This window comes from Jaculus jaculus, chromosome 12, assembly GCF_020740685.1.
Source record: "Jaculus jaculus isolate mJacJac1 chromosome 12, mJacJac1.mat.Y.cur, whole genome shotgun sequence".
Classification (NCBI taxonomy): domain Eukaryota; kingdom Metazoa; phylum Chordata; class Mammalia; order Rodentia; family Dipodidae; genus Jaculus; species Jaculus jaculus.
In genome coordinates, this window is record NC_059113.1 from 36,812,947 (window position 1) to 36,825,409 (window position 12,463).

The window sequence follows — 12,463 nt, forward strand, 5'->3', positions numbered from 1 at the left end:
GAGTATAAAGAACTCCTGTCCATGTGGGATAAAGTCTACCTGGAGACCCAAATTGGGGTAATTTATAGGTTCAGAATGGGGGCTCAGTTAACCAGCCCTGATGCCAAGCTTCATATTTTTTCATATTAGCTGGAATGGCTCTATCTACTGTTTAACTGCCTCGGAGCATGCACAGTGCCCTTATTCCCTTACCCAGTGAAACTCTGGTACCGTCTAGGCTTCTGTTACTCCCAAATAATGCTGCAACTGATATTCTTCCATATGCCTCTTTGGGAAGATGTACCAACAATCCTTCATACTGGAAAGTAAGAAAAGCGGTTCCCTCCTACGACAAAGACTTCTATACTTGCAACAGATACAGCCAGCCTTTCGTCTGAAGGTTCTAGAGCATCTGCAGTTCTGTCCACCATGGATGTTGTTCTACACGGGGTGGTGCATGGTGGTTGCATCTATACTGAAAAACGTACCTACGCCAAGGGAAGAATGAATGCATTTCCCCATAAACCCCAACCCACCATGCACTCCGACACAAGGCACTCACTTGGAAGCTTGGATCCATTCATCATAGAGCTCAAAGGTCATGAGGGGCTCTGGCAACTCTCGAAGGTAGGACTTCAGAGCTCCTGGGCATAAGCACAGTGTTGACAGTGAGCTGCTATGGCACAGTGGGGATGTGGAGCACCAGCCTGCATCACCCACAAGGACACCATGTGCGGGCATGACTCCATGACCAACATGACTAGATCAGTTGTGGGGCTCAGCAGTGGGACCTGGACTTGATCACTTCCCACCCCTTTTTCTTCACATTACCCCATTTTCTTTCTTTCTTTCTTTCTTTCTTTCTTTCTTTCTTTCTTTCTTTCTTTCTTTCTTTCTTTCTTTCTTTCTTTCTTTCTTTCTTTCTTTTTTGGTTTTTCGAGGCAGGGTCTCACTCTGGTCCAGGCTGACCTGGAATTAACTCTGTCATCTCAGGGTGGCCTTGAACTCACGGCGATCCTCCTACCTCTGCCTCCCGAGTGCTGGGATTAAAGGCGTGCGCCACCACGCCCGGCTACATTACCCCATTTTCAACTGGACCATGGGGTCTTCCTTCAAGGGTCAGAACAATCAGGCCTGGAACAAGCCCCCCTCTGCTCTCCCACAGCAGACACATTTGTAATCACTGGCTCATGTGTCCCTGACATGGAGCCGTGCCCGTCCATGCTCATCCCTCCCTGCGAGGCCTTGCTCAGAGGTGGTGGGGGTGCGCACCTGCGATGGCGTGGGGGTCGGCTGAGTACTCCTGCACGTCCACCACGCAGCAGTCCAGGGCAGCTTTCAGCTTCTTCAGCTTCGAGGCCGAGGGAGCTACGCGGAAGAGGCCCTGCCAACAGGACGGACAGTCAGTGGGTGGCTGGCCGCACCGCGCGTGAGAGCAAAACAGAGAGCCAGGGAGCCCGCTCGCCCTCCCCCCCGAGCCTCCGCCGCGCGTCTCATCCCACGCGGCTTTCTGCTGTTGCCTCCTTTGCCATCCTCAGCGTGGGTGCTCACTGCACTAGTTCAGTCACTGTGTGGGGTGCCTGGACCCCGGGCTCTCTGACGTCATGCTCATACACACTTCAAACAAATACTGGGGAGGAATCTGCCTGACATCTGGTCAGATGCAGAGGTCTAATCAGTTCTATAGTGAACGTGCGTGCATGCGTGTGTGCACAAGCGTGTGTGCACGTACATGCATGGATACACACTGGGAGGTACCAAATAAACAGTCAAATGAAGTCTATGTCCTGAGGCGGAGGGCACAAAGGTTGGTATCTGAGGCAAACATCGGGTTCCATTCCTAGCATTACTTGGGAATCACTACCACTTCACCTGTACCTTGTAAAGCATGCAGAGAAAGAGAAGGTAAGGACAGGGGTGTGTAGAAGATGAATACTGGCCCCAACTGGAAAGGAACCAGGACTAGGGAAGCGAGACATGAATCCCTCTGGGTTTCTGCAGTATCTCCTTAGCTCCTTGCAACTCGTAATGTACCTCCTGGCCTAGGAACAAACTGGAAGATGTTCCTTGCTCTTCTGCTTTTCGACAGCAGCTCACCCTTTGAAGTTCCTTTAGGACGGAATGCCTCTGGAGCTCTGGGGCTCTGGGGCTGCAAAGTTGGCTGTTCCCTTCTGGGTGGTGGATATGCTGGACAGATGTACATAGCAATCTGGCACATGTGTCAGGAGGTTATGCGAACATGTTTGGAGTAATGTGATTTATAAGATTGCTATGATGAGGTGGGACAGGCATAAAGCACATAAAAGGAGTGGCTTACAAGTTCGTAAAGCCATGTCACAGCCATTCAAGAGGAGCCTCACTTAGTATTAGACAATACCAAAGAGAAGAAAATAAGCCAGATGTGGTGAAGCATGCCTTCACTCCCAGAGGTAGAGGTAGGAGGATCGCCGAGAGTTTGAGGCCACTCTGAGATTACCAGGTCAGCCTGAGCTAGAGTGAGACCCTACCCCAGAAAACAAACAAAACAAACAAACAAACAAACAAAAAACCCACATAAACGAAAACCACAACAAAAAAGAAGGAAATAGAGCTGTCACATACAGTAGTTCTCCCTTATCTCTACTTTTCCTTTCCACAGTTCCAGTTACCCATGGCCATTCCCAGTCTGGAAACACTATACGTAAAATTCTAGAAATGAACAACCTGTAAATTTTAAATAAGTTTGATAACAACTTCTTGTTACAACCATTCTCTCTTGTTATTGTGCCTGATTTCCAAAGTAAACATTCTCGTAGGTGTTCATGTACAAGAAAAAACAGTAGGTACAGGGCTTGATGTTATCCATGGTTTTGGGAATCCTCTGGGAGTAGGAACACATCCCCTATGGATACAGGGGAGCAATCTCTATAAGCACTTAAGGTTGGGCTATGTAGCCAAGTGGACTGTCTCACTGAGAGATACTTACTAAGGTAGCTGGTGGGGCCAGTGTCGAGGGATAAGGGGAATTTGCCTGAAAATGTTGGAGAATGATAGCAAACACAGGAAGGGTCTGAAGCACAGCTCAAAGAGACGACAGCACAACTCTAAGATGGATAGAGAGCAGGGCAGTGTCATAGTCAGCTTTACGTTGAGGTGAACTTCCAAACCAAGCACAGTTGTGGAAGGAAGGGAATTTATCTGAAGCCTGCAGATCCAGGGGAAGTTCCATAACAGCAAGAGAAACTGGTCCCCTTTCACGGGTCCACGCCGAGAGAAGCACCACCACCACCACAAACAGAGAGGCTCCAGGAACCCAGGCAGAACTCAAGTCCTCTTTAGTCTGGAATTCTAGAACCACCTCCACACCTTGGGCCTGGATCCTAGGATCCACTCACAGTGACACCTCCTCTAGCCAGGTAAGCTGGAAATCCAAGAAGCTTTATTAAAACTTCTGAATCAGATGGGGGACATCCATTCCAACTACCACAGCAAGCACCCATGCTCAGCTGGGAATGCTGAGTGCCCTGCGGTCCTGGTGAGAAGATAGCCTCAGTCTGTAGCCTGGCTAAAGAGGCTGAGGCTAGGGACCCTGGGGTGGGGATAGAATACTTCAAGAAGAACAGAGAGGAAGAAAGTAGTGGCAAGGATGCACAGACCACAAGAGTTACTAGTTTTTTGTCGTTGTTGTTGTTGTTTGTTTGTTGAAGTACAGTTTCACTCTAGTCCAGGCTGACCTTGGAATTCACTATGGAGTCTCAGGGTGGCCCTGAACTCACAGCAATCCTCCTACCTCTGCCTCCCAAATACTGGGATTAATTAATTAATGCACCATTCCTGGTGCATTAGTAGTTTTTAAGGAATATTGTGATAAGGAGCTAGGCAGCATAAAAAGGGAAACTGAGGAACCAGGAAAGGATCATGAGGTCATGACAGAGTTGAAAGAAGAGACTCTTTCTGAGGTAGGAGCAAACCCAAACACAGCCGCTGCTAAATAAATAAATAAACAAACAAACAAACCTAATATGAAGTGAGGGGGAAAAAGGTGAGGAGAGTCTAAAGGTAGAATGGCCCAGAAAGGGCACAGAGTAGACAGGTGGGGACAAGATAGAGGACCTAGAGGTCCATCATCCATAAGACAATTTATGCTGAACTAGATAGTTGATGGCGCTAATAAATTACTATTACTTGTTACATATAAGAACTGTAGCCACAGTTTGCTCCAAAATACTCAAGGCATGGATTAGGGGCATGGGAAACCAGAGGTAGAGATGACTGCTGGGTGACAAGACCAATTACTTTATGTGAATTTTTCCATAGGTGAAAAAAAACGCCAAGCCAGCTGGGCATAGTGGCATAGGCCTTTAATCCCAGAATTTGGAAGGCAGAGGTAGGAAGATCACCATGAGTTCAAAGACAAAGACACCCTGAGACTATATAGTGAATTCCAGGTCAGCCTGAGCTAGAGTGAGACCCTACCTTGAAAAACCAAAAAAAAAAAAAAAAAAAAACAAATAAAAATAAAAATAAAGTTCAGAAAAAAAAAAAAAAAAGATAGCAAAGCCAGGCGGCGTGGTGGCACACGCCTTTAATCCCAGCACTTGGGAGCAGAGGTAGGAGGATCCTCATGAGTTCAAGGCCACCCTGAGACTATATAGTGAATTCCAGGTCAGCCTGGGCCAGAGTGAGACCCTACCTTGAAAAACCAAATAAATAAATAAATAATATAAAATAAAGTTCCAGGCCAGCCCGCACTAAAGATATAGTCTCAATCAAAATAAAACATGGAAAACATCCGAAAATTAACAAAAAAATAGGGAAGGAAAAACCCAGCTGACCTGTTCCATAAAACTATTTTTTGAAGATCAAAAAGACCTTATTTTTCATTGATAACAACTGTGAAAACTGTAATTATATAAAGAAAAAAATTAAACCAAATATATTTGTCTTTCTCCTTCTGTTCCCTTTGAATATCCAGCATCCAGATCACATTTGTCCCAGAGGAAGCAGCCACACTCATGTGAACACCTTTGGCCTGCCGAGATTGCCCTATCTGATCTTGCATTTAAGGATTACAGCCTGTCCTGGATTAATGATGCTCATGGCACAGATGCCAGGCCCTTAAGTTTATAAGCCTCATATGCCAGTCTTGTGTTTTGCTTAGTAATAAATACATAGCCTGCCTCAAATCAATAGTGGTTGATCAGATCAAAGGAGGATGAAATAAAGTTGTTAAAATAGTCCATGGATGAAACCGCAGACTTATATCCTGACAAAAATTAACACAGTAAGAAAAACTACAGCCTCCCACTCATTTCTCATAGACCGATTTTTACAGGTGACATAGAAAAATACTCTCTAATGTAACTAGACATCAAATATTGACACAATGGAATGGTGGCATAAAAGGTTAAGTGCTCCATTTTGAAGCTTGGAAACTTACTAAGCAAGAGGAAGAGGCGGCAGAGGAGAAAGGAGGTAAGAAAGAAGGTAAGATCAACAGTAGTAACAGCGGCAGCAGAATGCCACAACTACCAAAGCACATCAACACGCTGAAGCAACGGCCAGAATACGGCTAGACAGGGCCACCCTTCCACAGCCCTCAGCTCTCCCTGTGAACACGAAGACCTTCAGGAAATGCACGGTCTGTCAGCATCTACAGACAGACAGAGCCATAGCTCCTGTCTCCATGTGCCTGGTATCAAGGGCTCAAGGTTGGGGTGTAATAGGAGAGACACCCCATAGGCTCTGCCTCCCAGAACAGCCCCACTAGGCACCGAGTTCACCACGCAGTACCTACCTCCTCCTGCATCCCGCACTCCAGCAACATCGTCACGCACGCCTCGATGGGGAAGGCAATCTCACGGCCGCTGATGGTGAGGTGCTCCTCCAAGGGCTTCCCGAAGGAAGGCTTCTCCACCCAGGCCTCTGAGGCAAAGAAGGCAAGAGTGCATTGAGACAGCAGCTCTCCCACACTTGTCTAGATTCTTCTTAGAATGCCAAAGAAATGGAGGTGTAGGTGTGCCTCCATTCTTGTGGCTGTGGGGAGGAGAATGACAGAGACCACTGGAGAGGGTGGATGGGCAGCCAGTTGCATCTGGCACCGCTGGGGGAAATGTGCCACCCTCATCCATACACCCTGGGCTCGTCCCCATTGACACGCGCTGTGTGGGAATGAGCTCAGCTACACGTCACTGGTCAGCACCAGCCTGTGACAGGTCTAAAAGCGACCTGACCAGCGAGCACAGGCGGGGAGGTGATCTTGGCTGGGAAGACCTCCTTGGTCCAAGGAAGGCTTGCACGCACCTTGCTGTGCTTTGATTTGAGGTAACACAGCCTGCAATAGTGTCAGCGATTTCCTGTGGTACTCGGCTTGCACTTCTATTAGCTGAGGAGACAGAACAAGCATCACCATTGGCTGGACGGAAGGACCACTGCTGGTTCTGCTGAAGGCACTCACGGGAAGCAGACAGAAGCCCCCCCACCCCAAGCCTTCCTCCAGAGGGCATGCTTTAGACAGTGTGGCAGAGGGAAAACCCTAAGGGAAACTGGGGAGGCGGAGAACCAAGGAATAAGAGAGGAGTCTGCCCTAAGCTGGACTAAGGGCCAGGGAGCTCTCTTTAGATGCCAGCACGCCTCACCTGGCACCCATCCTCAAAGAAACAGGCAGCAATTAGAGGGACAGCTACAGGTGAGTATAAATGGAAGACACGTGCAGAAATCCGTCTGCCTATACAGACACAGGTTAAAGCAACCTGCATGTGTCCCGGCTTCTGCAAGGTAACTGAACACGTAAGTGACAGGAAAGGCAGCTTGAGTCATCCTTTCTCAAATACGGGCGGGGCTGCGGTGGTCGTGATGCAGCGCCAAGAACCACCGCGTTCAAGGTGTGCTGTTGCTCTGCGCTGTTAGTTAGAACCAGCCCCCATGCTGCCCAGGCCAAGGAAAACTCGTGAGCGAGCGTGACTTCATTCCTCTGATTTCCCTTCACCCCATGGGTAGAGGGCGAGTCGCTGTCTGAAAGCCCGGCACGGAGAGTAAACGCTTATAACTCTAACATAAAACTGGCAAGGACCTTTGTAAAAGGAATCCGAACACTGAGTTAACAGGAAACGTCTAGGACGCTTCAGTGGTTTCCCTTGGAATGTCAGTGATTTCACCAGTTTTAGGGACTCCAAGCATCACCTTCATGAATAAAACCAATGAAGTGTATTTGAAAGCGTACTACTGTTTTAAAATGGACTTTCCCCACTGGGAGTGTATCTGGAAGCGCTTTTGCAGAGTGGAACAGACAGTCTGTGCTGCTAATGGTGATTGGGAACTGCTAACTGCCCACAGCTGTTCTACCAAACTTCTACCAAAGCACTTTGAACCACTCAGTCCCTCTCATGCTTTCCTCCCTCCTTTCCCATCACTATCCTGATTATAGGTTTCAGTTTTAGTCGTCTCAACTTTCAAAGCAGGTAAGCTTAATTGCTGTTCGAGTTCTGCTAATGCATTTCTGTTTGCTGTGTTTATTTTTGTTTAGTTCCTCCCTGCCTCCCCCCGCCCCGACTTGCCTTGCATTTGCCTTGGTAAAATGGTAGTCCCGTGGTAGCACTTGCTTGCAAAGCCTACCAGCCTGGGTTTGAATGTCTAGTTTCTATGTAAGCACTTGCTTGCAAAGCCTACCAGCCTGGGTTTGAATGTGTAGTTTCTATGTAAGGCAGATACACAAATGGTGCCTGTGTTTGGACTATGTTTGCTGTGGCATGGGGCTCTAATGCTCCCCCCCCCAACTCTTTCTCTCTTTCATGCAAATCAATCAAACAATCAATCAGAGCTAGGGTTCTCAGCTAATGATCTGAACTGGACTATTTAAGTTTAGATGACTCCTATCCCACTTCTCAGCTCTAAATGTGCTTCACTGAGGAGAAGCCAGCTAACAGGCTGATTCGGACAAGCTCAGGCATGTTCAGGAGGGTGTGGCTGTAGACACAGGCTGCATCAATCATTATTTATCTACTTGCCACTGAACTTGGCAAAGATCTGAAATAAACACAAATATTCCCTCAGGGTGAGATAATTATCTGTGCTACCACAGAGGAAGGGTTCTCAGCACAAGTCTTCCTGACATTGCAGTCTGGTTGACTGCTGTAGGGGGACACACTGGAGCAGGCTTAGCAGCCTTCCTGGGCTCCACCTCCCTCCAGCTGTGAAAGTGTTTCCGGATCCTGCCAATGTCTGCCAGGAAGGGAGCAAAGCTGCTCTTGGCTGAGATTCTCTGCCACAGACAATCAAGGGGCGGAGTTAGGTTTGGAAGAAATCCACACACAGAATATGGAAGCCAGAATGCATCCAGAGATGATCCAAAGGGGGGGGGAGGGAACCACAAACACCCCAGCCTTTCCCATGATGTGTCCACCCATAGCCCAGAGACCCTCCTTCCCTTCCAGTTCACACCATGAAACCTACAGTCCCGCAACGTTCTCAGCTTTATAGACACTTACCGTTTGAAAGTAGTTTGCATAGTCAATTTCTTTGGCCACAAAACTGTACATGTCTGCGGAGAGCTGGTCCTGCACAAGGTGAAATGTCAACAAGGTAAAACATGAAGCAAGAATGGCTAAGGCCAGGGTCCACTCAGCATGGGAAAGGGGGGCATTACGTGGCACAGGGGCTGGGAAAATGGCTCAGCAGTTAAAAGTGCTCGATTTAAAGTGCCAGTCCCTGGGGTTGATTCCCTAATGCATAATGCCAGATGCACGTGCATCTGGGTTCATCTGCAGTGGCAAGAGGCCCTGGCGCAACCATGTACACACACACCCATTATCTCCACCCTCTCTTCTTGAAAACTAAATAAATAAGTAGTGGCACATGACAAGCATTTCCCATGGGACTTACAGGGTCCTCAGCCATGGTTGAAGAGCATGACTGAGTGTGAAGAGTGTCCCAAGGCTTTTAACTCCTGGGCCAGTGAGTCTAAGCTGGTGCAGGGAAGGGAAGCGGGAGGGCCTCCCGCGCATCCCTGCAGCTTGGGCCACATACACACCTCTGCTCTCCTCCCAGTGCCCTGCCATCCCTTGGGTAGCATCTCTTTCCTGCTCTCTCTTGTTCTCAGTACCACCTGATGACCATCGGCATGTAGAAACCCTGGATAGGCGGGACTGCAGGCAAAGCACCTCTGATTCAAAATTCGGCCCTCCGGACTCATGCCACGTTGCACACCATCTATGGTGTTTCCAGTTTTAGTCATTCAGCCCTCCATCCACTTGGCGGCAATGACCTAATGCCGCACTGGAATGTATCTGGACCTTTTTGTCTTGAGAAGATTGGATTTCAGGTCCAGAGAAACACTCAAAGAACGGTGTGATAAATGCACATTTGAGTATGACACAGACTCCTCTGCTGGTTGTTTTTTTTTTTTTTTTGAGTAGGGTCTCGCTCTAGCTCAGGCTGACCTGGAATTCACTATGTAGTCTCAGGCTGGCCTCGAACTCATGGTGATCCTCTTGCCTCTGCCTCCCCTATCCCAAGTGCTGGGTTTAATGCGCCGTGACATCCAGCTAAATGTATTTTTGAGTATGTCATGTGCGTAAGTCATCTGGCAGCCAGAGGGGCTCATGAGCACCGGAGCAGGTGCTTGCTGAGAGGAGCCTGTGCCCAGGTGAGGTAGAGGAGGCATATGAAAGCTGACTTGGATATTGAGCCAATGGCAGTGGCAGCCAAGAGCCTGCTCATGCTCATGAGACCTCAAGCAGTTGGCACCAATGACAGAGCTCTCAGCCTCTGGCTGCCCACTGAGCTAGCTCCCCGTAGGAACAGAGGGACGGGCAGGATCAGTCAGTCCCCTTTGTGAGCTCCTTCATGGGTCTGGGAACATCATTAAAGAGTTCTTGCACACCAGGCAATAGAACTCACTCACAGAGATAGCAGAGGATTCGTCCTCTGAAGGACTCTCTTAGGAGCTCATCTGCACTGACATGGATCAGGCTGGGCTGTGCCCGATCCAGATTCTGATCACAAAGAGAGAGGTGAGTTAGCATTGACTCAGCACTGTCCACATGCCAGCCACAAGGCCACAAGGAATTTTCAGCTAGTTGTTTCAGGTAAGGTTGCTGTTTGTTTGTTGTCCCCCCTCTTGAAAATAGCCCTCAAATAGTCTACCACCTGAGTCAGGGAAGATGGGAATAAATCAAATAGTAACTTTATTTATTTGCTTTTGGTGGAATTGAGTCTAGGATCTTGCATAATGGTAGAGAAACATTCTACCTCTCAGCTATATTCACGGTCCCTTATGTAAGAATTAGGTTTCTAATTATGGATCAGCATATTACAGGGTTCAAGGATCTTTCCTGACTGTTGAACACTGTCTCAGTATGTTCAGCAGAACAGGAGCTTAAAAACCATTTGGTATGGGCTGAAGAGATGGTTTAGTGGTTAGGACACTTGCCTGTAAAGCCAAAGGTCCCAGGTTCAATTCCCCAGGACCCATGTAAGTCAGACATATAAGGTGGTTCTTGTGTCTGGAGTTCATTTGCAGCAGATAGAGGCCCTGACAGCCTATTCCTTTTTCTCTTCCCCTCCCTCCCTTATTCCCTCTCTACTTCTTTGTCTTTCTCTCAAATAAATAAAATATTTTTAAAAACTATTTAATAAATGAAAAACAAGGACATGAAGTCCCAGAGAAGGCAAATTTCCCAGGCTCATTACCACCCTAGCTCTCTTTCCCTGGTCACCTCTTAAAACAGCTTTGCAGGCTGCCAAGTCCCTTGAAAGTTTAAGAGAAATGATTACATCTGGAATCCACCTTGAATGCCATCCCTGCAGGGGGGTCTGTGAGGAGATAGTCACAGGATCACTAGAAATGCTGCACGGTGGCGCAAGTCCTCTGATGAATGGCCTGGCTGGAGAAGAAAGGAGGAGAGCCCCCAAGGGTCAGCTGATGGTTCAGCTATGCATTTATATGTCATTCTCCCTCGACTGCCACAAGGCTGAGAAGCAGTCAATTTCCCGACAGTTGATCTTCAGAAATCAGTATGTTCTATCACGAAGATGAAAAGATTTATAAAGGCAGGATTGGATCACTATATCATTAAGGAACAGTGCAGATTCTGAAGATCCCTTGTTGTAGACAAGAAATAAAAGTGGAAACTAAGTCCATTTTCTACTTATCAAAATCATTCGTAAATTTTCCATTTTTATAGAGAAAACATAAACCTCTTACATCAATATGATAGGTGGTCTTGGTTGTCAACTTGATTGGATTGAGAGACTACACCCACAGATAGTTCTAGAGGGAAAGACTCTCATAAATACATAGTTCCAGAGGGCAAGACTCCACCCATAGATAGATAGTTCCAGAGGGTAGAGAGCTCCAAGAAGGAACAATGGAAAGGCCACTTGAAAAACATTCATCTGCACCAAAAGAACCTGTGAGCATTCTGCTCTAGCAGGGCTATCTAGATAACTAAGAGTTCTTTAGACTGCTGAGGTTGCTGGCTTTATCAAATGCTACAAATATTCACCTCAAATGTGTAATTTGTCTTCTGATGCATTACAGCTCTTGGAGGTCACCATATATTTTTTATAGTTTTATGTTGCAGAAATAACCACTGGAGATTTTTGTTTGTTTGTTTGTTTTTTCAAGGTAGGGTCTAGTTCTTGCCAGGCTGACCAGGAATTCACTATGGAGTCTCAGAGTGGCTTCAAACTCACAGTGATCCTCCTACCTCTACCTCCCTAGTGCTGGGATTAAAGGTGCACATCACCATGCCCAGCTAGATTTTTCTCTTTGAGATTCTGCTTTGGTTATGTGCTTAGAGCTTCTTAACCAACCATATATATATATATATATATATATATATATATATATATATATCCACATATATGTCCAGTAAAAGAGCATTTAAATGTTTAATAAACTTGGAATTTGTTTTAGTACTTATCTCAGACACTGATTTTTTTCTCCACAAAGAATTAATAAAATGTCCCAGGATTGTTCATGAAGAGAATAGACTGGATTAGAAATGCAATAGTTGGGCTGGAGAGATGGTTTAGCGGTTAAGCGCTTGCCTGTGAAGCCTAAGGACCCCGGTTCAAGGCTTGGTTCCCCAGGTCCCACGTTAGCCAGATGCACAAGGGGGTGCACGTGTCTGGAGTTCGTTTGCAGAGGCTGGAAGCCCTGGCGTGCCCATTCTCTCTCTCTCCCTCTGTCTTTCTCTCTGTGTCTGACGCTCTCAAATAAATAAATAAATAAATAAAAATTTAAAAAAAAATGCAATAGTTACTACAGAAAATTTCTAATATTACTGGATACTCTTCAGCCTGCCCCCTCCAATTTGTAAACAGTACTTAAATTTTAATTATTTGGCTCTATATTTTAAAAGATACTAATTCAAAGCTCTAAGATTTCTCCCAAATTTAAAAATCTTTTATCACCATTTGTAAATTTTACTACAAATATGCCTGCTTACCATAATACAACCAAATTAATTTCAAGAAACTCAAACATTTAAAATAATGACCT

General features: G+C 46.7%; 1 protein-coding gene across 4 annotated transcripts in view; it reads right to left on the minus strand.

Annotated features, from left to right (window-relative positions):
* Window positions 1-12,463, minus strand: part of Arhgap44 (Rho GTPase activating protein 44) — an 80,664-nt gene that overhangs the window by 41,268 nt on the left and 26,933 nt on the right. For all 4 annotated transcript variants that reach the window (XM_045130649.1, XM_045130647.1, XM_045130646.1 and 1 more), the window contains exons 5-9: window positions 8,445-8,513; window positions 6,262-6,343; window positions 5,756-5,883; window positions 1,252-1,363; window positions 542-623 (exon numbers count right to left, since the gene is read on the minus strand). In XM_045130649.1, coding sequence (XP_044986584.1) covers window positions 542-623; window positions 1,252-1,363; window positions 5,756-5,883; window positions 6,262-6,343; window positions 8,445-8,513 — 473 coding nt within the window. The remainder of the gene's footprint in view (window positions 1-541; window positions 624-1,251; window positions 1,364-5,755; window positions 5,884-6,261; window positions 6,344-8,444; window positions 8,514-12,463) is intronic.